Source organism: Spea bombifrons, chromosome 5 (genome assembly GCF_027358695.1).
Source record: "Spea bombifrons isolate aSpeBom1 chromosome 5, aSpeBom1.2.pri, whole genome shotgun sequence".
NCBI classification, from domain to species: domain Eukaryota; kingdom Metazoa; phylum Chordata; class Amphibia; order Anura; family Pelobatidae; genus Spea; species Spea bombifrons.
In genome coordinates this window covers 79112699-79137017 of record NC_071091.1, presented here as the reverse complement: position 1 = coordinate 79137017, position 24319 = coordinate 79112699, and the positions used below count along the sequence as shown (strand labels likewise).

Below are 24319 nucleotides of genomic sequence, written 5' to 3'. Positions count from 1 at the left end.
AAATAAAATGTGTTAAGAAAAAAAGCCTAACGTTTCTAAGGGAGATATACCATAGTGCAACTGTATGCATCGCTCCAGTTTTTCTTCTTTATGCAATCCATTAATTTAATAATCAACCTTATTATTTATTGTACGCCTCTCTAGACATAGCAATACAAATGTCACCCTCCAGATATTCCAGTGTCTGTTCCCCACGACTCAAGCCTTCACCCTATTATCCTGAATTAGCTTCTGCCAAACAGCACCATCTGGGAACTGATATTGTAACACAGACTCTTCTTTGATTTCTGTTGAGTAACCAGGATCCTTTAAAGCAAATTACAAAGATTAATATTAATTTGGCATGTAAAACCTTAGACGTCTATTAAACTTTTCCTTACCCTATCCACATACAGGCGCGTCCTCAAAAGTTGCGTTAAGATTTCCTTTACAGCATACTTGTTCCTGTTGCTGGCAAAACCCATTTGGATTCCCCCGGGAGAGCAGCCTCACAGGCTTCCTGCCAACTGATTGTGTGTAAATTGCACGAATTGCAGCTTTGCTTGTTGATCGTGTGATCGCGCTTTCCTTATCTAACAGTGTACTGAGTGCCATTGCACACAATCGGTCGGCAAGAAGCCAGCAATGGGTAGAGTCCAGGGCCGGCGCGATTTCGCGTATAGCGGCAGGTAGGCGTGTGCCTGCCACCGCAACCAATATTTATTATATGGAAATTTATAGTTTTCTCCTGACCTGCACAAAAGGTTTCTGTGGTAAAGAGGAGGTCATCTGTGGCTGAAGGAGAAATGGAGGAGTAATAAAACATATTGATGTCGCTATCTTTCTGAAAACTATTTGGATACCATACTCTTCTATAGTATCGATAGAATAGTTTGCATCATGATATCTCTACACTACGCTTGAGTTAGCACTGAACTATACATATGGAAATGTTAAATGTTTCGATCTCCCCAGGACAAGCCCAAAGAGCAACAAAGTATTTCAATCACAACTTTAGGCAAGGCACATGTGTTCAGTTATGTGGGATTTTTTTAAGCAATTTGAATTACCTTTGGTGGCATGTAAGCAGCTTGGTGGATTACTACTGGATATTTGAAATGCTCATGCAGGTGATCCACATATTCGCACATCCTGGAAGCAAAAACAGTTCATATGAACTGGTTAAAAGAGACTTAAGCTGTGTAACATGAGATCATTCAGCTATTATCAAACCGCATCTTCCATGTTTTCCAAGCAACAGGAAAAATATTTGTTCATATTTATTTAAATATGTAATCTACAGTACCTTGGAAATGTTGCTATGGGAAGGCTATCCAAAACAAACTCCATCAATTGGGCAGGTTTACAAGGTTTTTGAAATGAGACCACAAGGATTGACTTAAAATGGAATAGTAAAGGCGATTATAAGTAAATGAGACTGAAGGGATGTAGTAATGGTCAGACAACCACAAACCATTTTTTTGTGGAATCATTGCATTTAATCATTCAAGAGGTAAGTGGAAATTGCTTTATGGACTACATAAAAAAAAGAATGAGATCTGTGAAGCAAATCGTGTTTGCATCACAGTTCACCATTTTTTGATATTGTAGTTTATGGATAACTACTCTTCTCTTGGATGACAGCATTGTCGATCTACTGCATGTGTGTGCTGAACTAACTATGCCACAAAGACATGTAAGCATGGTAGAAAAAAAAAACCTCATCAAGCTTCAAGTTCTATATTTTATGTAACAACGTGCTGACATCACATTACATGCTATGTATGCAAATCCACTAACCTGTTTTCCAGACTTCCTGAAACCGAAATATAATCAAATATTATCAAATGTTGTACCAGTTCACAAAGTCCAACACCACCAGCATGAGGGCAAACAGGAACTGAATGCAAACAAAAAAGGAAATTTCTATTAATGAAAAGCAGCAGTAGGTGATTTATTAAAGTATAATTACTTAACCTGCCACAAAACAGACGTAGGAGTGCTGTTCCGCTAACAAAAAGCATTAATTTCTCTTCTATGCTAGAAAAGTAAATCTTAGCATTTCTGTCCACTAACTGTCCTTTCGAGGTTGAATCACATAAGCAACTGAAACTGAAACCTTAAAAAAGTTATCCTTTCTATGACAAAAACCTAAGTGTTCTCAGCAAAAAGATGAAGGAGGCAACGTGATACACAACTAATCTGGGAATGTAGCAATGGGTTGTAAGTGTTAAGGTTTGCACTACTTCTAATATATATATATATATTAGTTTTATTGTAGTTTACAATGTAGCCGGATTATAACTTGTTTGCCATTTAAAAGTACTGTTCCCCTAACATATCAAATGGTCCTGCCGGGATGGATTTGGCACTACAACTTGTAATCTTGCAAGAGCAGGGTCAGCATGTGTGTGTATGTATGTTTATGTTCTTTATAAATTGTATATTGTCAGTTTCAATGTCACATTTAATTGTCATTCTTCCTATATTGTAATAGCTCTTTACGGGCTCTGCTGGCGCTCCAAAAAATGCAGTGCAAAATAACGTATTGGAAACCTGGAATCTGATAAAACACTAGACTTTAGATTAACACAAAGGCTTTTACGTGAATTTAAAGTGTATCATACTGTGTGTGTGTGTGTATATATATAAAAGTATGTTTATGGGATACTTAAGGTCCAGTTTATTGACCCATTTAAAATGAGTTTATTTTCTAATAGTTTCATAATCAAAGGATAGGAATGTAATCTTACTATTAAATTTCTTTGCCATTAGTAGTACAGACAGGTTTTCATTCACACTTCCCAGCCTGCAACTGTCAATCTGAAGATATTGTAGGGCTTTCGCCTGGAGGAACTGTTTAAACATTACTCTGTTGTGGCACTATACAAAAGAAAAAAATGGATTCAATGACTGATGCAGGATGAAATTAACACAATAAAATAAAGAATTAACATTCTTTATGGAATTAATTTAAGAACGGACAGTGATGAAATAACATATGGGAATATGGCATTAATCCTACAAAATTTCCCTTCTGGAGGGGTTCTTTAGGCAGTATGTTGTTTTGTTCTAAATCTATTTTAGAAAACTTCAATTTAGGAAACCTAAGCACATCAATGTTCCACAAAGACTCACCTGCTCTCCTGTGGCGACACCAATTCCCAGTGGTGATAATGCCTAAATAAATCACAATCACATATGTTAAAATGTTATGTAGTCTGGGCCATGGGTGACAATGTAATATGCTGCCAATGCACACAGAGGGGTATATACATTAAATGTAGAGACAAGTAGAGAAAATCTTAATTACAACAACCATTCTGAAAGGTTACCATGAGAATAAACACAGCAAGATATTGAGATTGCTCATCTGTCTAGTACCCTGAATAAATAGCAAAGCAGTCCAACCATGCATTATGTACGCCTTCTATTCCCCACACAGCCCTGTCTGAGCCCCTATAGCAGAATGCCCTCTTTTATAAACAATTCATACCAGTTGTTACCAGATAACATGAATGGGTTAATTATTAACATAGTAGCACAGGTTCCTGTGGCTTCACGGCATGAGTCTGCTGTTGCTAGAAGGGTTAAGAAATCTCTAACCAGGACTCACTTGATCTGGTAAATAATAGCAAAGGAAGGAAATTTACCCAGGCCAAAGACAGTGGGGGTAGTTCACTAGGCTATGGTTATGCAGTGTCTGCATTTCAGAAGAACAGGAAAATAGATTTGCAAAGCATTTAGCTTTATTAAAGATACCCTGTATAATAAAGCGATCTCATTAAAAAGAATATTCTGCTCACCATGTATAATAACTTTTTATCAAGAAATACATGCCAGTCTGCCTCCGGGTGGTAAAAACGTGCTCGTGTATTTATAGAGGGAGCATTAAAGCACTACCTCACATCATTATTTTAGAATGCCAACACTATAGAATACAGGGGAAGTCCCCTGAAGAAGAAAAAAACCACTGTGTACGGTAGTGTAGGTCAGCCATGTCTTTATGGACCTTGCTTTTGCGCACCACCAAAAGGAAATGTCCCTATTCATGCATGACACACAGAAATATAAATGTGTGTCGGATCAGTTTCTGCACCCTGATGAATTGTTTTTTTTCTTGCCTCCTCTGTGCTATTGGGTTCCTTGAGTTTTATAAGCCAAGGATGTCTAATGTGGCTGATAAAACCCAGGGATGCATTTTTGAGATCTTACTGTGTACACACAAGGAGCCAAATGGTCCTAACCTCCTGGCCAGCTTTTATGTAGCCAGTGCTAAGATGAAACATTTCTTTAATGGTTGCCTTTGCATGCGGGTCCACGTGACACAAGTGTTGACTAACAGAGTTTGGAATAGCTAACACTCTATCACAATGGCCACCAGCCTGAATAGTCTCATTCTTGAACTTTGTAGATTCCAAGTATGAGTTGTATCACAGGATGCAGTTGTATTTTTGTGCAGCTATCAATTCAGGTTTTTGGTCACATAAGTGGCCAACATATTACAGATGTCACAGAAAAGACACACAAAAAATAATCTGAGAGTGATAAAAAAAAACAAAAACTGATGACATCATCAGAATCTCTCGCCTCACAACCTAAACGGCAATGGATGGTTTTTAATGACACAGAAGAACCAACTCAATACACAAGTCAATTATTAAAATAAATATCAAAGAACTGAGTCTGATGCCATTATAAAATTGAGCTACCTTTGAAATAGTTGCATGGCCAAGGATGTCATCCGGTGATGTAGGTTCCTCGATCCATACAGGTTTGTATACAGCTAATTCTGATACCCAGTGGACGGCTTCATTTACATCCCACCTCTGGTTTGCATCAAGCATCTAAAACAAAACCCACTCATTAAACCTGACCTTCCTTTTTAAATATATCTTGGCAACCAGTACTTGTTACCTTAAGATATGCACACATATTACCATTTGGTTGTCAGGCCCAATCATGCTTCTGATAAGTTTGCATCTCCGCTTGTCATCTTCTAAATCTGCCCCAACTTTTACTTTAAACCTGCATTGATCAGTTTGCAAAACACGGCATGTGTTAGAAGCAGCAGAAATGCCCTTCTAAATTACAAAGATGATAAGTGACTTCTGACCTGGCATTTGCAATACTAGAATGATGTGAATATTTTCACTTAAGATCTGGAAGCTTTTAAAACTTTTGAAATGCTATGCTTTGGGCTATAATGTATATCATTCGGCGCAATAGGCTGGGGTCAAGCTATATTGACTACATGATATAATGGAAGAATATGCTTTTCAGAAGAGCTAGAGATCCTTAAAGGGACATTCCGGTGTAGCCGCACCTACTGAGACTGCTTATTAAATACTTGTTCATGCATTTGCAAGGGATTAAAAGGTGTTATTTTTAAGGAGCTAAAATTTGCATTGAACTACATATGATCCCTGTAGTGAAAAAAATAAAACCATTCAGAATATGTATTTTTTAAAACTGTTCCTAGAAATGTAGAGAGACAGATAGATTCACAAATAGAAACCAGTTTCTGGCTTTTAGTTTGACTAATATGTAGTATGACATTAAATATTACAGCTATGTCCTATAAAACGCATGAGAAGACAATTTTCATATATCCGTGTTGGGAAGATCATCTTAGGAGATAATAACAATAGTAGTTGAGTGGCATTTGAACGAATTGAATTGAATTATTGCGCTAGCTGCATGTGGCATTGTTGAAACCTTAGTGATACATTATTCAAATGGTGTTACTACTCACTTTGTCCAGCCATCCTTCAGTGCGTTACTGCATAACTAGAATAAAATAATAAGCAATAATACAATTAAAAGGGGTGCCTCTTTTTATTTGGTATTGGCTATAAATAATTATAAATTCCTTTTGCCTGGCAGGAGAAAAGGCATGTTCTAGAAGATACTAGGAAAGAAGATTTTCTTTAAAGCCAATTTGATCAGGTGGAAACTTATTGCAAAGAGTGTTCTACAGCGCAGACTGGTGACGTCTAAGGGGTTAATTGGAGTTACACTCTGACTTCCATATGAATTATCCAGGACCAACCCCAAAGAGCAAAGAGAATATATGGTTATATATATTTTAAACTTGTAAGTGCTAGAGGGATGCGTAGGCAGCTAACAACAAATTTTACATACCTTTATACAAGACGGGGGCTTACTTATTGCTGCCAAGTCAATTCTCAAACCACGTAGCAGTCATAATTCGGGAATTTACGCTCTTGTTAGGTATTTTGGTTTTCATGTTATTTTAATCTAAAACTAAACTAAATGCACACTTACGTTTTGTAATTGTTGGTCTGAGTAGCCTAGCCAGGCACATGATGTGGTATAAGCAGGGTATCCAAACTTTTCCATGTGCTCTTCTACAAATCAAAGAAGAAATGTGGTTCTCATTCATTCAAAGAAATGTTTGAATAAACATTCTGCTTTCACGTTTGAAATGGTGTTTTTGGGAATACAATTAATTTAAACATATATTTACCATGTGGTGTCATACTTAACATAATTCATCATTTTGGCTACCTGCAAATCTACTGTCACCCCTCATTGCAACAGTAATTCTGGAGAATGAAATATTCTTATGGCTATATCTTAGTTTTGTAACTGTTAAATCTCTGCTCATCATTACAGGCTGTCGTCTATCAACATATTGTTGATCAGTTGGCATTTCACTGATTTAGATCATCAGTACACATCACAACATAGAGAAATGTGTGATGTCATCAAAGACATACACTTGCGTCATAACAGGTGTTATACATGACTACAATATTTGTTATATTGCTGATCTAGATCAGAGGTTGAGTGATGTCATTAAAAAGATATACTTGCTTTGAAACAAATGTTGTACACGACTACAATATTTATATTTTATGTATACTTATAAGCCGCAGAGATTTTATTGTAAAACGCCTCAATACATTACCTCTTGCTTTCTGTCCCAGTTTTCCATTTTGAAGGATTTCTGCAAAATAATGTTACTATAGTTACTCAGTTGATGAAAACTCATCTGTATTTTCTTTTCTTTTTCTTGCTTTGGGAAGAACGTGACTCACCAAGAGCTTCTTCCTCAGTCAGCGCATCAGTTATATATCTGAAATCTATGCATGAGAGCAACTGATTGGGATTCTGGTGATAAAAATGTGAGTTATTATATGCAGCTGTAAAAACGCATTTCCAACAATCACCTCAAGGGAACATAATATTCTAGATTGTGATTCCATGTTAGCTGTTTGGCTAGAAAATGAGAAATGACTGTAGATTTCTGTTAATGCGCTATTTGTGCTTCATCATTATGTTAAAGTCTGCTCTAAACAAAAACAACCCAAGCTTTCACGTTGTGGTTCAAGCGACAGAATTCCATGGGATGGTGAACATACCTCCCAACTGTTCCATTTTCTGAAGTCTCAATTTTCAGGCAATGGCCCCCAAGTTGCCCAGCTATCCCACTTTTGCAGGCAGTAGGGATTATGGGCTGATGATGGGATCTCCTGATCTTCCCAAAGTTGTAAAATCAATTAAGATCCCAGCCCCCATCTGCCTTCCCCGTGGCACATTGAAGCTGTGCGTCAGTATAAGTCATACCCTGGTGTTCTGCCTCAATACCATAAATACAACGGTACTAAGGTAAATCCAAAATCCTACCCCTGGCCCTACCTCTAACCCTACCCACCTCTACTAAACATGCCCCTGTCGGGCTCCAACCATGCCTTGCAAACATGGAGTAATTTGTTATAAAAAAATTTTTGCACAAAATCTATATCATATTTAGCGCTTTTGTCTGAAAAATGACTGTGCTTCTATTGCTCCAATATCTCTTTTGTGTTTGTATGTCACAGCGGCAGCTAGTTTATACTGTAGATTTTCTCAGAATACAAGAAACGCTATATATATGCATGCATAATCACATTATTACCAAGTGTTCCCTCTAGAATAGATTGTGATAAATCAGGCAGAGTGTGTACAACAAAAGTATAAGGTCAGTTAAGGTTCTACATAGTGATCAGCTAGAAACACCAGATAATGGTTAGAATCCTAGACCACCAACTATTAATTAGAAGACGGTCATTTTGAAGTTGTTAGGGGAGATTGATGGGATTAAGCAGTGTCTTTGTACTTGTTAAAAGTATCACATAAACACATGATACATTAAATAAAACCAAACCTGCCAACTGAAAGAGAGACAGTATAAGGAAAACAATAGCAGACTAGATGGGTCAGACTAGATATGCCATCATATTCTATGTTTCTATGTAACAGAGCCAGTGTTAGAGCAGGAACAGCTGAATGAACAGCTGAACAGTATAACATATCAAAAAGCAACCAGAAGACGCGCAAATCTCTTGGAGAACGGTTGTCAAATAAAACTCTCGGATGCATGTGACCATAGCAAAGATCTCACTGACTTGATCAGAGGTGGGCCTTGGCAATAACCCCAGACTGTTAGCAGAACTTGTCTACCATACGGCATTCACAATAACTGTGTGGTTCAGTACACATAACATATACATGAGAAATGTAAATTTGACTTAAAGCAAATAAATTAATATACTATGTAATATATATTGCAGCTGAGCCTTGAGCAGTTGTATCATAAGGAAAACGGAAATTAATTGGAGGCTCATGACATCATGGCTAAATGTGAAAAGAAAGAGAAACACGGTCTTACCATGTCAACCAACAGCTTCCATAGAGGCTGAAAATAAGAAAGAAGCATTTTATATCCATTGGATATATACACTAAATCATGATACAAAACACGCTTAACATATAATGGAAATGTAGTACTAACATAAAAGATATTAAAGCACGGTAACATATGGGACCCACATTATCAAATGTGTAAGGCAAGCACCAAAGACGGCTATGAATTGTTTCTAATGTAATTCTCTTTTTAGGTTGGTTTTCTCTCCTCCATCATCTTGTTGGATTTCTTAATCAAAATGAGGAGAAACTGGTCCAACAGAAGAGTATGGAGGAAACCTATTAAGGTACACATTGTGCTAAACAGGTTTGAAATTAAAATATGCCTATAACTTCTATAACTATAACCCTCCAGGTAGGATGGGTTGTCCATTATGGCAAATTGTTTACTGAAGGGTATGTGGTTAGGTCAAACACTGACAGTGAGTTTTAACTTGGAAAAATATTGATGGCACCAGTGTAAAATGAAATCCCAGTCTAGGGGCCACATCCAAGAAGATCCTATGCAGAAGAGAGAGAGAGTTGTTTTCCAACATTAACATTCATTTTGCTGCCTTTACTGTAAATTCCCTTTAACAAACCACTGCCTCGACAAAGCTTAATGTGTGACATTTCATACATAAGCATAAAAAAAGCCAATGTACCTTCTTTTCCTTTTTGGCCCATAAATCCCACACAGCATTGAGAACTGCAGCCGTAGCCAGATGTACCACTCCTTTTTCTGGGCCTATCTATAAAAATAAAAAGATTTAAACATTTTGATCTGCCCTCTGGCACCAAAAACAAAATATTGTCCTTTAGTATTGATTTGATTGTATTTGTACTTTTTATTCTTGGTTTTCTCGGTTACCTCTGTTGGTATTTTGTGCTGGGTGTTTATTTCTTAGCCTCGCAGTTTATAGATAGACATTGTTGCTATGAACGCATCCATTTTAATAATACTGAATACGTCAAAGAAGTGATAAACCTTCAAGAGGCTTCATCACCAGCACTTCATCTAAGGCTTTTCACTGATAGCTCTGAAGGACCACTATAGTCCTCTAAGAGTAATATTTTCAGAGGCTCCAGGTATGTGGGGTCGGAAGCCCAATACATCACGCAGTATATTATAATTAATAAATATTAAGTATATTAGAAGTCAACAGTGCCAGCAGTCTACAAATTGTAACAGGTTTGAGGACATCCGTTACTGGTAACATCTTTACTAGTTTTTTAAGGTCTGATTCACAGAATTACCCTAACTTTTACATTATCTTCGGTCACATCGTTTGTACAGGTTTCCAGACTGCGTCATAAAAGTGTAATTGACATAATGGATAAAGAAATATCAGATTACAGAAGAAAATGACATCAGAGGAATGATTCAGAAAATAAGATTACCTTACAAGCACTATTTATAATGTAATAAAAATGTTGTGAGCTAAACATCCAAATATTATAGTAGATGATTGATGATATATAATGTAGTTTAGTGTAAAGAAACGTCACCTGACATTATCCATAGAATGTATGTGTACATTGTTAATAAACAGAAAAAGACCAGAATTCAAAGAAAAGACACTTGTGATGTTGTTAAGTATACCATACCCATCTAAGTTGTCCGTCGCTAGTTAGTTGCCTGTAGAACGCTCTGAAGTCACAAATGATATCTTCCAAAGAACGGCCCACAACATGCTGTGAGAGAGCTTTAACCGCGCACACCACTTAAAAATAAAAGTTACATTTAGACCAAAACAATACACCATAATCATTGATACTGTAAAAGAGACAATTCTGCCTTCTTTTCACTCATTAGCCAATCTTCATTGTTAATATTATCAAGTTCCCAGTTAAGGGTATGAGCTCGTCAAATGCCTACAATACAAGTTTTAATGAGCAGTGTTTCCATTATAAAGGACAAGGGCTTTATTTTGTTTGGTTTCAGGGCCGGACTGGGACTGAAAAGCAGCCCTGGAAAAATTTGGAGACCAGCCCCATTTTGGAGAAAAGCCATTCTTTTTATCTCATTATTTGTATTAAAATGCCAGAAAGCAAAAGTGTTAAAAGGCCCTAATAAATGAAATACATTACACATAATGGGATCAAAACATTTACTACTGCGAACATTTTAGATGAAAAAGTTCAGTGGAACAAAACAGTGATCACATTATTCTTCACGATATTCTGGTAAGAAACTTTTGTTTCTTTATTAATTCATGTAGACTATTTTTTTCATATTTAATAAAAGCTATGATTGAGACATGTTTTTTTTTTTTTTCTTTTATTTGCCAACCTACCCCCGAGTTATGCACATCTGCCCCCAGGCTTGCCACTCTGCCCCCCTGATATGCCTTCTAACCCCCTATATGCCACTCTGCCTCCAGAAATGCCTTATACCCCCTATATGCCACTGTCCCATGATATGCCTTTTAACCCCCTGTATGCCACTCTGCCATATAGGGGTCAAAAGGCATATCATGGGACAGAGCGGCATATAGGGGGTATAAGGCATTCCTGGAGGCAGAGTGGCATAAAGGGGGTTAAAAGGCATATCATGGGGCACTCTGCCTCCAGAAAAGCCTTATGTCCCCCTATATGCCACTCTGTCCCATGATATGCCTTTTAACCCCCATATGCCACTCTGCCTCCCTGATATGCCTCAACCCTCCTATATGCCCCTCTGCCCCGTGATGTGCCTTTAACCCCCTTTTTGCCACTATACCTCCAGATATGCCTTTTGACCTCCTATATGTCACTCTGCATCCAGAAATGCCTTATACCCCTATATGCCACTCTGTCCCATGATATGCCTTTTAACCCCCTATATGGCAGAGTGGCATATAGGGGGTTAGAAGGCATATCATGGGACAGAGTGGCATATATGGGTATAAGGCATTTCTGGAGGCAGAGTGGCATAAAGGGGGTTAAAAGGCATATCATGGGGCACTCTGCCTCCAAAAAAGCCTTATGTTCCCCTATATGCCACTCTGTCCCATCATATGCCTTTTAATCCCCTATATGTCACTCTGCATCCAGAAATGCCTTATACCCATATATGCCACTCTGGCATATAGGGGGTTAAAAGGCATGTCATGGGACAGAGTGGCATATAGGGGGGTAAAAGGCATTTCTGGAGGCAGAGTGGCATATAGGGGGACACACTTACATACACACACATGCCGATTTTTTTTGTTTTTAACACATTCAAAAAAATATTATACATTTTGTACAAAAAAATACATTACTTTACTCACCTTCTACTTCTCTTGACTTCCAACCTCTGATCTCTTCTCTCTAATGACAGGATGTCACTGACCTGACATCCGGTGCTGCAGCAGTCTGAGTGCGAGGGGCGGAGCTTCCACCCCTCACGCTGCTCCCATCACTATGCAGCCATCAGACTGCTGGGAATGTAATCTAAACGGCCGGTGCGTGCTGATGCCCCCGGCTGGAGCTACTTTAACTTGCCATATAAAGTAAAAAAAAAAGTATTAAAGCAGAGCCGGCCAGCGGCATCAGCACGCATTGGCCGTTCAGATTACATTCCCAGCAATCTGATGGCCGCATAGTGATGGGAGCAGCGTGAGGGGTGAAAGGTCAGTGCGAGGGGGCGGAGCTTTCACCCCTCACGCTGCTCCCATCACTAAGCGGCCATCGCACACGGCTGCTGGGTGTCGATGCGGCCGGCCGGCGATACTGTAATACATTTTTAAAATTTAATATGGCAAGCCGGACCAGCTTGCCATATTAAATTAAGAAAAAAGTATTATAGTAGCGCCGGCCGGCCGCATCAGCACCCAGCGGCCGCTCAGGTCCCAGCCCGCCCCTGGTCCCAGCCCACGGACCTGCCGGCCCACCGGGAAATTTCCCGGTATCCCGGTGGGCCAGTCCGGCCCTGTTTGGTTTCATACCGTGCCATTAGCATCTGCGTGTTCTAATTGCTCATTAAACCATTAAATCCAATGTCATAACCACAACGTACAAAGGACACTATGCTAGTTGCACAGAACAATATAACCTCTCCTTCACCTTCATGAATTTGCCCCTTGACACCGAGGTGAGTACTTGGAAGGAAGGGAGACTTGCATCTTGCTCCTATAGGTCTTATGTTTTGTTTTTAACCTGGGGTTCTACACACAATGAGGTATAATGGTCAACTGGGCATACATGTGAACATCATTGGTTTGCTGCTCTTACTAATTCTCAATTAAGCAGTTGGGGTTCTGCTGTCCACGAATGTTCCATCTCTTGTATCCCCATTCCCTGGTGGAGGATCTGTCCTCTGATGGTATTAATTTAACTTCATCTCCTCCCACAGTGGTCCATATCAGTAGATGTTTTGTTACAATACCTTTTGCCTACCTTGCTTTCCATCTAGCATAATATTTTGTACTTTTTTCTAAACTCTGAACCACAATTACTGATAAATATCAAAGCAGGCAGGCTTAAAGGAAAAAAAAAAAAGAAGGTTATTATGAAATAAGGAACATTGACTGCACACGAATGTGGACATATAAAGAAAAAATAAACAATAAAAGAGAATAATCAGGAAGGCAAAATACATATTTTCCAATAATATTGAAATGCCTATTTGCTTTCTTTTTGACAGGCCGTCAGATATCTAAATATTCTTATATTACAAAAGACTGTAATAGTCCAAAAATAATACTATAAAAATGCCAATAACCTACCGATTTCAGTGCCTTTTCCCAAAGTGAAGGTTAGTCCGTAGCCTTTTAAGCCATCGTTGGCATCGGTTTCAATCACAACATATGCTGCAGAGTAGTCAGGGTCTGTGTGCTTAGAAGAGAATGTATATATATATATATATATATATATATATATATATATATATATATATATATATATATATATATATAATTGTTAGGGTAACTCACTTTAGAGAAAAGTTCTTTATATTTAAAACTGAACAGCACTTTACATTAAACAAAATGTACCATGAAATGTATCAGGTCCCCTAATTCTTTTACTAAATTGTAAGCTCGTTTGACCCTCTGTGTTTCTTTAAGTCCAATTGTTATGTTATATACAACTTGTTATGTCCTGTACCGAGCAGCAGAATATGACAACGCTACAAGAAACAATAAATGACATTAATAGTTCTAATAAAATCACCGGCTCATGCCGCTAAATTAAATCCTGGAGATGCAGACTGAAAGTTCAACTGCAGGTCCAGAAAACTAGGTCTCATTTTCAGTTCTATATGACTGCCCATGGCTTAACGGTCTCCCCAAACATGAAAGCATATGAAAGTACTTAGTAAGTACTGTAATATGCATGTCATGTCAAATGTATATAGAGGATTCAGAGGAATCCCCTCATGTATTTGCTTGAAAAAATACAAAATGCATTTATTATATAAGACTCAGCTGTCATATGCTTTAAAGTGTATATAAAGGCTGAAGTGTACCTTCACTAGTGATATACCCACTTGAGCTTGACCAAGAATACCCTTGAAATTTGCCCCAGTTGGATGTAAAACCCAAAGATCTCAACTTTGGTTAATTTTAATAGTTACGCTTGTAAAAGAACATCCCTTTTGCACCTAATTTAACTTTCTTGCTATTAGTAAACCCTGGTGCAATTATAGCTCTTGAGGACCACTCTGGATCTCCAAGCAAGCCTTGTCTGGCAATCCCTTTTGTAGGTCCTGCCAGGAAGACATCAGACATTTTTCTGCAGAAGTTGGTTTGGTTTGGATCCTTACCATGGCATCAGAACCGTGGTGGCCCAGAGATGTTGGGAATCGGACATCAGTCACTGTGAGGCCAGTGATCTTTCCTGTAATCATGATGATTTTTGGTGACAGACACTGCGAAAGAAACTGTACTTGTTAACAGCTTACTTGGCATTAGTGTTCCAGCCTTGTGACTTAGTGTTTTGCTTCCTCATATGCAGATGAGGTTAGCAGTAGAGCGCCACCCCCTGCAGCTGATTGGTTCACTTTCAGCTATCTTAAAAAAATCCTGTAGCGTGTTTAACCCTGATTTCAGCAATGCTAAGTTAAATGAAACTGTAGAACACTGTTGCAACTTTACACATGATTTAACCTTTATTTAACCTTTATTGTTACAAAGCTTGTTTGTATTAAAGACTCTAAGTCTAAGGGTAACCATAAAGCTTAATGTTATTAAAGTTGATGTGTTACTTTCTCAAAGTGTGTATTTTACAGTTTAGTATACAAAATAAACCTGTGGAATGATTTTAGGTTATAAGCAGCAATATACTTATATGTATCACAAAGCATTTATACTCCGATCAGCCATAACATTATGACCACTATGACCATTATGACGAATATATTAGGCAGCAAGTGAACTTTTCATCCTCAAAGTTGACAGGGTCATGGGCGGCCAAGGCTCATTGATGCACGTGGGGTTCTGATGAACAGATCAGCTACTGTAGCCCAAATTGCTGAAAAAGTTAATGCTGGTTCTGATAGAAAGGTGTCAGAACGCACACTGCATTGCAGTTTGTTGCGTATGGGGCAGCATAGATGCAGACCAGTCAGGGTGACCATGCTGACCCCTGTCCACTGCTGGAAGCGCCTACAATGGGTATGTGAGCATAAGAACTGGACCACGGAGCAATGGAAGAAGGTGGCATGGTCTGGTGAATCACGTTTTCTTTTACATCATGTGGATGGCTGGGTGTGTTTACGTCTCTTACATGGAGAACATATGGCACCAGGATGCATCTATGGAGGCCCCACCTTGCAACTTACAGGACTTCTAACGTCTTGGTGCAGATAATACAACACACCTTCAGAGAATTAGTGGAGTCCATGCCTTGATGGGACAGGGCTGTTTTGGAAGCAAAAGGAGGACCTACACAATACTAGGCAGGAGGTGATAATGGTATGGCTGATCAGTATATAGGTCCAGTTGTGTGGTTTCCAGTGTCCTAGGCTATGCTATGCCTCCAGCACCCTGCTCCTACATGCATTTTCCCACTTAGGAAAATGGCTTGATGGCAGTGCCCCCTACCAGTAGCCATCTAGTTTCTATACAATAAACATTTTAGAAAACCCTGGTGTGTATATCAGAGGAAGCATTTTCAGCTTCCTGTTTTCTGGATCTACATGATTACCGCTCCCCTATAAGTTATTGACTTTCTGGGTGAATGATTGGCTTCTGTTAAACAAGCATTGAACTGAGATTAATAATTAATAATAGATTTAAGATTGAACAAAATGTCATTAACAAACAGAAGCGACATAAAGTAATAGGGTGCATATCTCAAGAAAATGGAACCCCCCAACACCTTCAAATACTACCATATAAAACCAATATGGAGTCGCACGCACAAAAGAGAAAAAAATACCAATATGTATTTGGTGCAATGTAAATTTAATATTGAGCTCAGGGGACATTTATATTTGCATTGCACCAACATATTTTGGTACTATTTTCTCTTTTGAATGTGCAACTGGATATTGATTACATTAAACTGAGATTTACAATCCCATGCTTTTAAATGTCTCAAGTGATTACCCCAGTGAGGCTGTGATGTGTGATGTGCGTTACTCCACTCCTCCTGGCCATTGTAAAAAAAAAAAAAGTATATTACAGTCAACAAAAAATGTGGATATTGGATGTTTCCTATCCACTATATATTTTTTTACAATATAAAGTGATAATGTGTTCTGCGGGCTCATTCGACACATTATTGCTGGTTGTTACTCAATTTCTCTTTTAGCACCTAAGAGTAGATTAGAACACTTCAGTCCATGGACAACACTCTAGCCTTAGAAAACACTACACGTATTGTTGGATCAATGTTTAACATTCATATTGTAAGCTTATTTTTTGGATTCTTTTTATTACAGCAGAGGGCGCTGTAACATATGATATTTATGCATGATGGAATAAAATGCACCTTGGTCACCAAGGTTAATTCATGCTCAGGAGTACCTATGTATCTGGATTGCAGGGAAAGACATTGATGTGATCCTGCTGAAAATCATCTGCTGGATAAAAGGTTGTACATGCCTTTACAAATGGACCAAGGAATGGACCCAATGTGTGCAATAACCCTTAATCTGCACTACAAATGAAGCATATTCCAATTGGAAGCTGCATAAAAAAAACAGTTCGCGGAGATGTTGATTGTTAAAAATAAATAAATATGATAAAACTGTTGTTTTTTTTGTTACAAGACACACATTGCTTAGACAAAACAACTAAACCAAACAAGGTCAAAATTCAATAACTGGTGTAAAGTAAGTATTTTAGTATGTGACTATAACCAGTGGTGTATTTACCTTGGCTCAGGGCAGCACCCTCACTGCTTGGCTCTGTCTCTTAACAGCATTTAACCCCTTAAGGACCAGGCTGTTTTTTTATTTTTTGTACCCTTTGTGACCAAGGCTGTTTTAACAGTTTTCCAGTGCTCATGTTTAGCTGTAATTTTCTCTTCTCCCATTTACTGTGCCCACACACATTATATATTGTCTTTTTCAGGATGTGAAGAGCTTTCTTCACATTCTACTATTTTTTTGATCATATCATCTAATTACCTATAAAAATGATGATGAAAAATTGAAAAACAAAAAAAACCTTTTCTCACTTTTATTTCAAAAATCTTTTACTCATCTAAAAAAAGCCAATGAAACAACCTGCTAAATAGATGCTACTATTTGTCCTGAGTCTAGAAATACCCAATATGTTTAAGGTTTTTTTTTGCTTTTTTCTGCAAGTTATCGGGCAATAAGTACAAGTAGTGTTTTGCTATTTCAAGACCATTTTTCCAAATCTGCTCATTCTGCCCCATGTGCTATTTTGGGTTAAAGCTGTGGAAGTACTGTCTTGCATCATGTAAATGGGTGTCAGGATTGGGTTTGGGGCATAAGAGCGGAGGATAGTCCAAAAAGATGTCAGGAACAGTCCAATAGGTCAGGGGCCAGCAGCGATCAGAGAAAATGGTAGTCCAAGCTTGGGTCATGAAATAGACAAACTGGGTAATCCAATAGGAGAGCCAAAAGTCAAATTGTGTAGCAAGGCTACTTAACCATTGTTCCACAATGCAAGAAGGAAGCTGATAGAACAACCTTCTCATACAGAGCTCTATAAAAGTGGTATTCCTAAAAAACTTAAATTAAAAGGAAGTAACAATAATTATTGAGGTTATCATTTTACGGTACGTCATTCCTTTATATTTGTTGACATATGTAACCTTGTTATTATATGGCTGTAAGTGCAAATGTTTTTCAGGACATACAAGAAAACAAGATAATGTGTTTTTCCTGGTAAAATATTTCCTAATTAAATAAATAAGTTTATGTGAGGGATTATGGACAGGATGTTAAGCATTCTGGTAATCACACATAGAGACAGTTGCTTAACGTCAAGGTGGAGGAATAGAAGGAAGTAATATTCTGGCTTGTCCGTCAGAGCATGATGTGGTGTACTAGAGATAGCATGTAGCTGTTTTCTCTAGATGTAATCACGGCAGCAAATATCCAAACATGCAGACACCTACCTTAGATTTGATGATTGTATCTGAAAAGTAAATATGACATTTTGGGAAATATATATATCCCATACTTGTTATCCATTTACTAAACTACAATGTATGGCTTGCAACCAGGGGCAGTCTTCTGCTTGTAACACAGAAGTGAAGGGAAGTCTTGTGGAGGGCTCCCAGGGCAGAAGATGCCCTGCATGGTCATGTCATGTAAAGGGGGTATCAAAGGATAAAGACATGACAAGGCAGAGCTGCCACGATGGTGATGTTCAATGAATGCGAGATGGTAAACAGATTAGATTCTCACCCTGATAGTTAAGTCTCAAAAGTGAGATGAAAAATCTAAATCAAATCAATATTTGGTGTAATGTTTCTAGGTTCTTTCCAGGGATTTTGTACAGTTAAGTGTATGATTAAAAAATTATATCAAAGAGGTGCTAATGATCATCAATTTAATATGTAGGTTGAAACACAATAATTAACTAAAACAGAAACAGCTGTGTATGAGGAATAAAACTGGGCGAGGAACAGCCAGACTCACTAACAAGTTTAATGTCAAAATGCATACACCATGACAAGACGGAGCAAAGCAACAAGACACAAGTTATATTGCATCAGCAAGGCCTTTCCCAGGCGGAAATTTCGAGGCACACCGGAGTTTCCAGATGTTTTATCCAAGCTCTTTTGAAGACCCGCAAAGAAACAGGCAAGGTTGAGGACCACAGAGACCGTGGTCAGCAAAGATGAAAGACACATCATGCTTACTTCCCTTCAGAGTAGGAAGATGTCCAGCAGTTTGGGGCTGCATTTCTGCTAATGGGATTTGTTCAGAATGAATGGTCTCCTCAATGCTGAGAAGTACAGGAAGATATTTATTAATCATGCAATACCTTTAAGGAGGTATGAGATTTTATCTTGCGTGACAATGGCCCCAAACATACAGCCAAAGTCATTGAGAGATATTTTAAGTGTAAAGAAAAACAAGGAGTTCTGAAATGGATGGTATGGCCCCCACAGAGTCCTGATCTCAACATTATTGAGTCTGTCTGGGATTACATGAAGAGAGAGAAGCAACTGAAGCTGCTTAAACCCACAGACGAACTGTGATTATTTCTCCAAGATCTTTGGAACAACCTATCTGCTGAGTTCCTTAAAAAATGGTGTGTAAGAGTACCTAGAGGAATTAATACTGTCTTGAAGGCAAGGGGTGATCACACCAAATGTTAATTTGATTTATATTTATACCCTGTTCATTCACACTGCATTTTGTTAAATTAAATGTGAAAGCATTGTTACTTTAACCCCTTCAATCCCAGGGGTTTTTGGTACCTCAAAGCCCAGAGCAATTTTGCCATTTTTGGGGTATGTCGGTTTAGCGATGATTCTCTTTTCCTGTGAATAGTGTACCCATGTAAACTATATATCGTTTTTTCAAGGAGAGATAGAGCTTTCGTGTGATACCATAGTTGGATGATTAGCTGGAAATTTAGAATGAGAAATTTAGTAAAAACTAGCGAAGATTAGAAAATTAAACTAATTTTTTTTTACATTTTCCCTCTGAATCCTCACAAAATTAGATAAAGTGATGGAAAATCCCCTCCAAGTTTATTAATTCAGGTGTCCTGATTTCAGAAATACCTAATTTATATAGATTTTCCAGACTTTCCCAGCACCAGGGAGCGTTCTATTAGGTGTACAATTTTGTAAAATTTGTATGCCTATGGCTTAACGGGTTTGGGGGTTGTGAACGGGGGCAGGAGGGTTATACTGGCTAGATGTTATGCTAGGGCAATGGGAAGTAAGGTTTTTTAATAATTTTTTTATTATCTTTTTTTATATATTTTTTTTTAATTTTTTTTTTATTTTAATTTTTTTACATTTTTTTTATTTTTTATATATTATTTTTACACAGTAATGGTTAGAGGTCCTCCTAGGGACCTCCTGAACATGCCAGTGATGTCACAATGACATCACAGCCCACATTATAATTTTTTTTTGTATTATTTATATTAATATTTTAATGATTTTTTTAATATTATTTTTTAAATCACTAACCGTTTTTTTTTTTTCAGCTTTTCTGTTACAGGACGGGAGGGGGAGTGAGAGAGATGGTCTCTCACTCCCCTCCCCGCGATCCCCCTGCACCGATCACACTGTGATCTCTATGCAGGTCCTCACAGACCTGCATAGAGATCGCAGCGTCTCTGTGCCTCATCGGAGGGCAGGATATCCCCGCAGGGGATATCCTGTCCTCCGATGACCTTCCGGGTTACGTCAGCAGTGACGTAACCCGGAAGGGAATGCCCGATCGCGCGTTTCAACTGCGCGATCGCGCGATCGGGCACTTTCAACCGTAACAGCTTACCGGCTTTCATGCCGGAAGCTGTTACGGGAGATCGGGCAGCAGAAAGCCGGCAATGCCGGCTTCTGCTGCCAGGGGGGAGTCCAGGCTGTCAAACGACAGCCTGGTCTCCCGTGCAGCGGCAGGGATGTGTCCCTGACGCTGCACGAAAGGCTGGACGTACCGGGACGTCCATAGGGGTTTCTTTGTGGGCGTTTTTTGGACGTCCCGGTACGTCTATAGGGGAACTAAGGGGTTAAAGCATTTTTTTCACACCTGCCTAAAACTTTTGCACAGTACTGGAGATTCAGAACGATCTATTTCACATGTAAATATGGAAGTGGAAGATGTCGGAAATGTTTTGCATCCCTGTGCTATAGTACCTGACCCACGTGGTAAAGGTTGACACGGGGAGTCTTAGGGATTCATCTTGTCACAATATCAGTCATTCGCTTAACCAGTTTAGTGACAAATGCTGACTGTTACTAAAACGTAGCTAGTCCAAAGTGATTCAAGATTTAAGCTCATGATATGAAACACACAGGTGTTACTGTTTTTTGTATTACTCACTCTGTTTTCTGTTCCAATATATTTTATTGTACCTAAAACGCACACCCAATAATTATTTTATTGTCAAATTAAAACTGAATGTACACCCAGCTGACATTTGTCTGGTTATGCTCCTCCTTTGTTTTTTTGCACAAAGACAAAGACACGTAGACAAAGTTTGGTAGGAAGCCCTGTCACTATACTGCATGCTACGTCCTATAAACCCCAGTCCTGCCTTGTGTACTCTCAATTATTACTTACGAATTAGTAGGAGACAACATTCTTCTCCACGTGTTATTAGCTTTCTGTTTTCCAATCCAATACCAAAAGCACATTATGTATTATTATTATATACACATATTGTCTATGATCTGTCATGCCCTTTGTCATATCTATTGTATCTGATTTTAGTATTACACTGCAAAAACTGCTTCTTTTTCCACTTCTAGTGGAAGTTGTAAGACATTTTCAGTCTGCTATAGGGGTTAACTCCAGAATGTGTAGCCCACTAAATTTGTTGAATATTTGATCTATGTTGATTAGAATGTACCCAGACAACCATTATTTGCTAATTCTATAAATAAATCATTATACTATGTAGCCGTGGTCCCCTAAAGGTAATTTTTTTTAATTACCTGCAACCATTCTGTACTCTGCAGAAGTGGGATTCATGATTAATTACGAAGTCATCTGCTAAAACAGGTTATTGATTTGGGCTTCCAGATCTGTTTAATTGGAGAAATGAATGTAATAGGAAGTACATCCAATTTCATTACTTTGTTATGGTAGCTCTGATGAGACAGCTGTGTTGTTGTGAAAACCATTTCTTGAACTTCTTTTTGTGCGACAAACATTGTAAATTCAATGACACTGGCAATTAATGTTAACCCAACTAACACTCTCTTAATTAGCCTCTGAAATAAAACAGCATAGGGAGATGTTATCCTCCAACCTCCTACGGGGTACAGCATACTGAGACAATAGTGTTATACAGTACTGCGAATAATTTCAGACTGGTTTAGAAAAAAAATAGTACAAGACAGGGATGACCATTATCCCCTAACCCTGCTGCCCTAGGCCTACACCTAATCTGCCTAGGCCAGAATACATTGCTGACTATAATGCCCATTGCCAGAAAATGGAAATCAAAACATATTATTACATGGCAAATGATTAAAAATCAGGTACGATTGATGTATTATAGAGGTATGCCTCATTTCATGACCTGTATGTAGGCTTAACCTATTGACCCATTTATTAGACTAAGTATGCCAATTTAATAAAAATAATAATAATAAATAATTCATCAGACTTTAGTGGATTTTTATAATATTTTGACCCATTGGCTTTCAATAATTAGGAAAATGACAATGTAAGCACCTTCTTTGGAAAATGTCTTATCTGGTGATGTAAGCAGTGTTGGTTCACAAATAAAACATGATTTTAAAAAAAAGAGTAGTCATGGGCAATGCAATAATCATAATCTTCAAAGCCTTCAGGGTGAAAATTTCCAATTTACCCCTTTTAAAATTATATTTTTGATCAGTATTTTTGACTTTAATATATATCTGTAGCTGTTGGTTGGGGATTTTCCTTAATCATGTGCATTAAATGGAGATTTCCAATTTTTTTGGAAAGACAGAAACATTAGCCTGCAATTTAACTTCAAGTAAACAAGAAAAAATATTCCAAGAATTAAAAAGTGCTCAGATCATCAAAATACTAAAATATTCTAATAATGATCTGTCTGAGGTTAGTATGCTGAGAGGTTCCAGAAAACCTGGGCCAAATACCAGGCAGCCAAATACCAGGCAGAAATGTCCTGATTTTGCAAGATACGTTGGAATATCAGTATTTATTTGTTCAAAAGGCTTGCGGTAGAAACGTTGGAGCTGTACTTGTTACATACTCAGATTGTATTCAAGACATCCTTGACCTGAAACCTCAATAAAGCCAAATGCATTGAAAAATGTAGTACATTTTCTGCCTCAACCAGGAAATAAGGCATTTATTTTAATCCTGCGAGGAATCCCACTGTAATAAAGCTATGGAAATCTACTGGTATGAAAAGGAAAATGTGAAGCGACCTGGTATTTCCTGGATCAAATTCAGAAGCCACATCAGTGCCCACAGAGTCTGCTTTTGCAATACATTAGAACTTAACTATTTGAGTACCCAATGATGCGAGCATTTTAGTATTTAGCGAGGGAAGTGAAATCGGAAATTTGTTTTAAGATGCAGAATGAATTTACGCTAAATTTGGCACTAATAAAAATAACACTAATAGCGTAATTTTCACCTTTTGGGATTATTGCTCCTGTTTTCATGGAATATAACAATTTAACAATTTTGGAATATGCCCTTCAAGCCAGAACTAGTACAAAGTGCTAAATACAAAGCAATAAAGATTTTATTCTGTCGATTTATTGCTATTTGGTGCTTTGGTTCTGTTCAAGTGTCTTTTACTTTTGATAAAAGTCTATCACTATCTGGCAAAAGCTTTCCACACTATCCACCTAGTGATAAATGCAAAAACTGAGATATCTACTATTTTCTAACACAAATACTTAAATGAATTTAACTTAATCAGCCTTGATTTCTGTAGGGCTGCATATATTGAAAGCGGTTCAATTAATAGTTAACTGGGATACTATAAATACAATATTTACAGAGCATAAATATGGTATATTGGGTTCTACCATTGGGTTCTAATGCAGTAAAACTGCAGTAAATGTGCAGTAATACTGCAGTATTGCAGTTTTTTCATGTCCAAAAAACTGCAGTATTACTTCAGAAAAACTGCAGTAATTTTTTCGTAAGGGCCCCCCTGTAAACCATCTGCCATTTTGGCAACCATATAGACAATAACCACCAGGCCCAGACAGGCTCACCTGGCAAAATCCTGGTTGGCTGCTGGTCGACAGTGTCACACATTGACCTGATCTGCCATTCCAGACAGCGACTGCACTTACGGCAACAGGTCGCTGCTGGGCGTTATATTGCATGATACCGCTAAACAGAATTAGGACAAGTTAAGCTAGTCAAAGAATTCTAGTGAAGGACAAATACTATGCCATAACAATATAATGGTTAAACAAATTCCACATTATATGCCAAACCAAATAGAAAAAGTGACACGAATTTCAGTTTTCCTAAAAAAGTTCCTTACCCCAATAGTAAATTTATCCAATAGGCAAGGTTGAACATACAAAGCACACGTAGGTGACAGTATACAACATATCAAATGCTAGACATACACAAGAAGGGGGGTCG

At 38.0% G+C, this 24319-nt stretch overlaps 1 protein-coding gene across 1 annotated transcript; it reads right to left on the bottom strand.

Annotated features, from left to right (window-relative positions):
• Positions 1-9: 9 nt before the first annotated feature.
• Positions 10-14568, bottom strand: ENOSF1 (enolase superfamily member 1). Its single transcript, XM_053467070.1, has 16 exons — positions 14399-14568; positions 13362-13470; positions 10279-10394; positions 9336-9422; positions 8657-8683; positions 7044-7116; positions 6914-6952; positions 6268-6350; positions 5735-5769; positions 4920-5007; positions 4692-4826; positions 3118-3159; positions 2733-2862; positions 1780-1879; positions 1050-1131; positions 10-306 (listed from the first exon to the last, which is right to left on the bottom strand). The coding sequence occupies exons 1-16, from the start codon at positions 14480-14482 to the stop codon at positions 199-201; spliced, it is 1338 nt and encodes a 445-aa protein (XP_053323045.1). The 5' UTR covers positions 14483-14568; the 3' UTR covers positions 10-198.
• Positions 14569-24319: the final 9751 nt, after the last annotated feature.

What these genes read in the sequence shown, in the direction of transcription:
- ENOSF1 (XM_053467070.1), bottom strand. Translation starts at nt 14,482, where the DNA reads ATGATTACAGGAAAGATCACTGGCCTCACAGTGACTGATGTCCGATTC. An exon ending in ACTGGGACAGAAAGCAAGAG is followed by an intron (nt 6,351 to 6,913) that starts GTAATGTATTGA and finishes TTTGATTTGTAG; the next exon opens with AAGAGCACATGGAAAAGTTT. An exon ending in CTGCTTACATGCCACCAAAG is followed by an intron (nt 307 to 1,049) that starts GTAATTCAAATT and finishes TTTGCTTTAAAG; the next exon opens with GATCCTGGTTACTCAACAGA.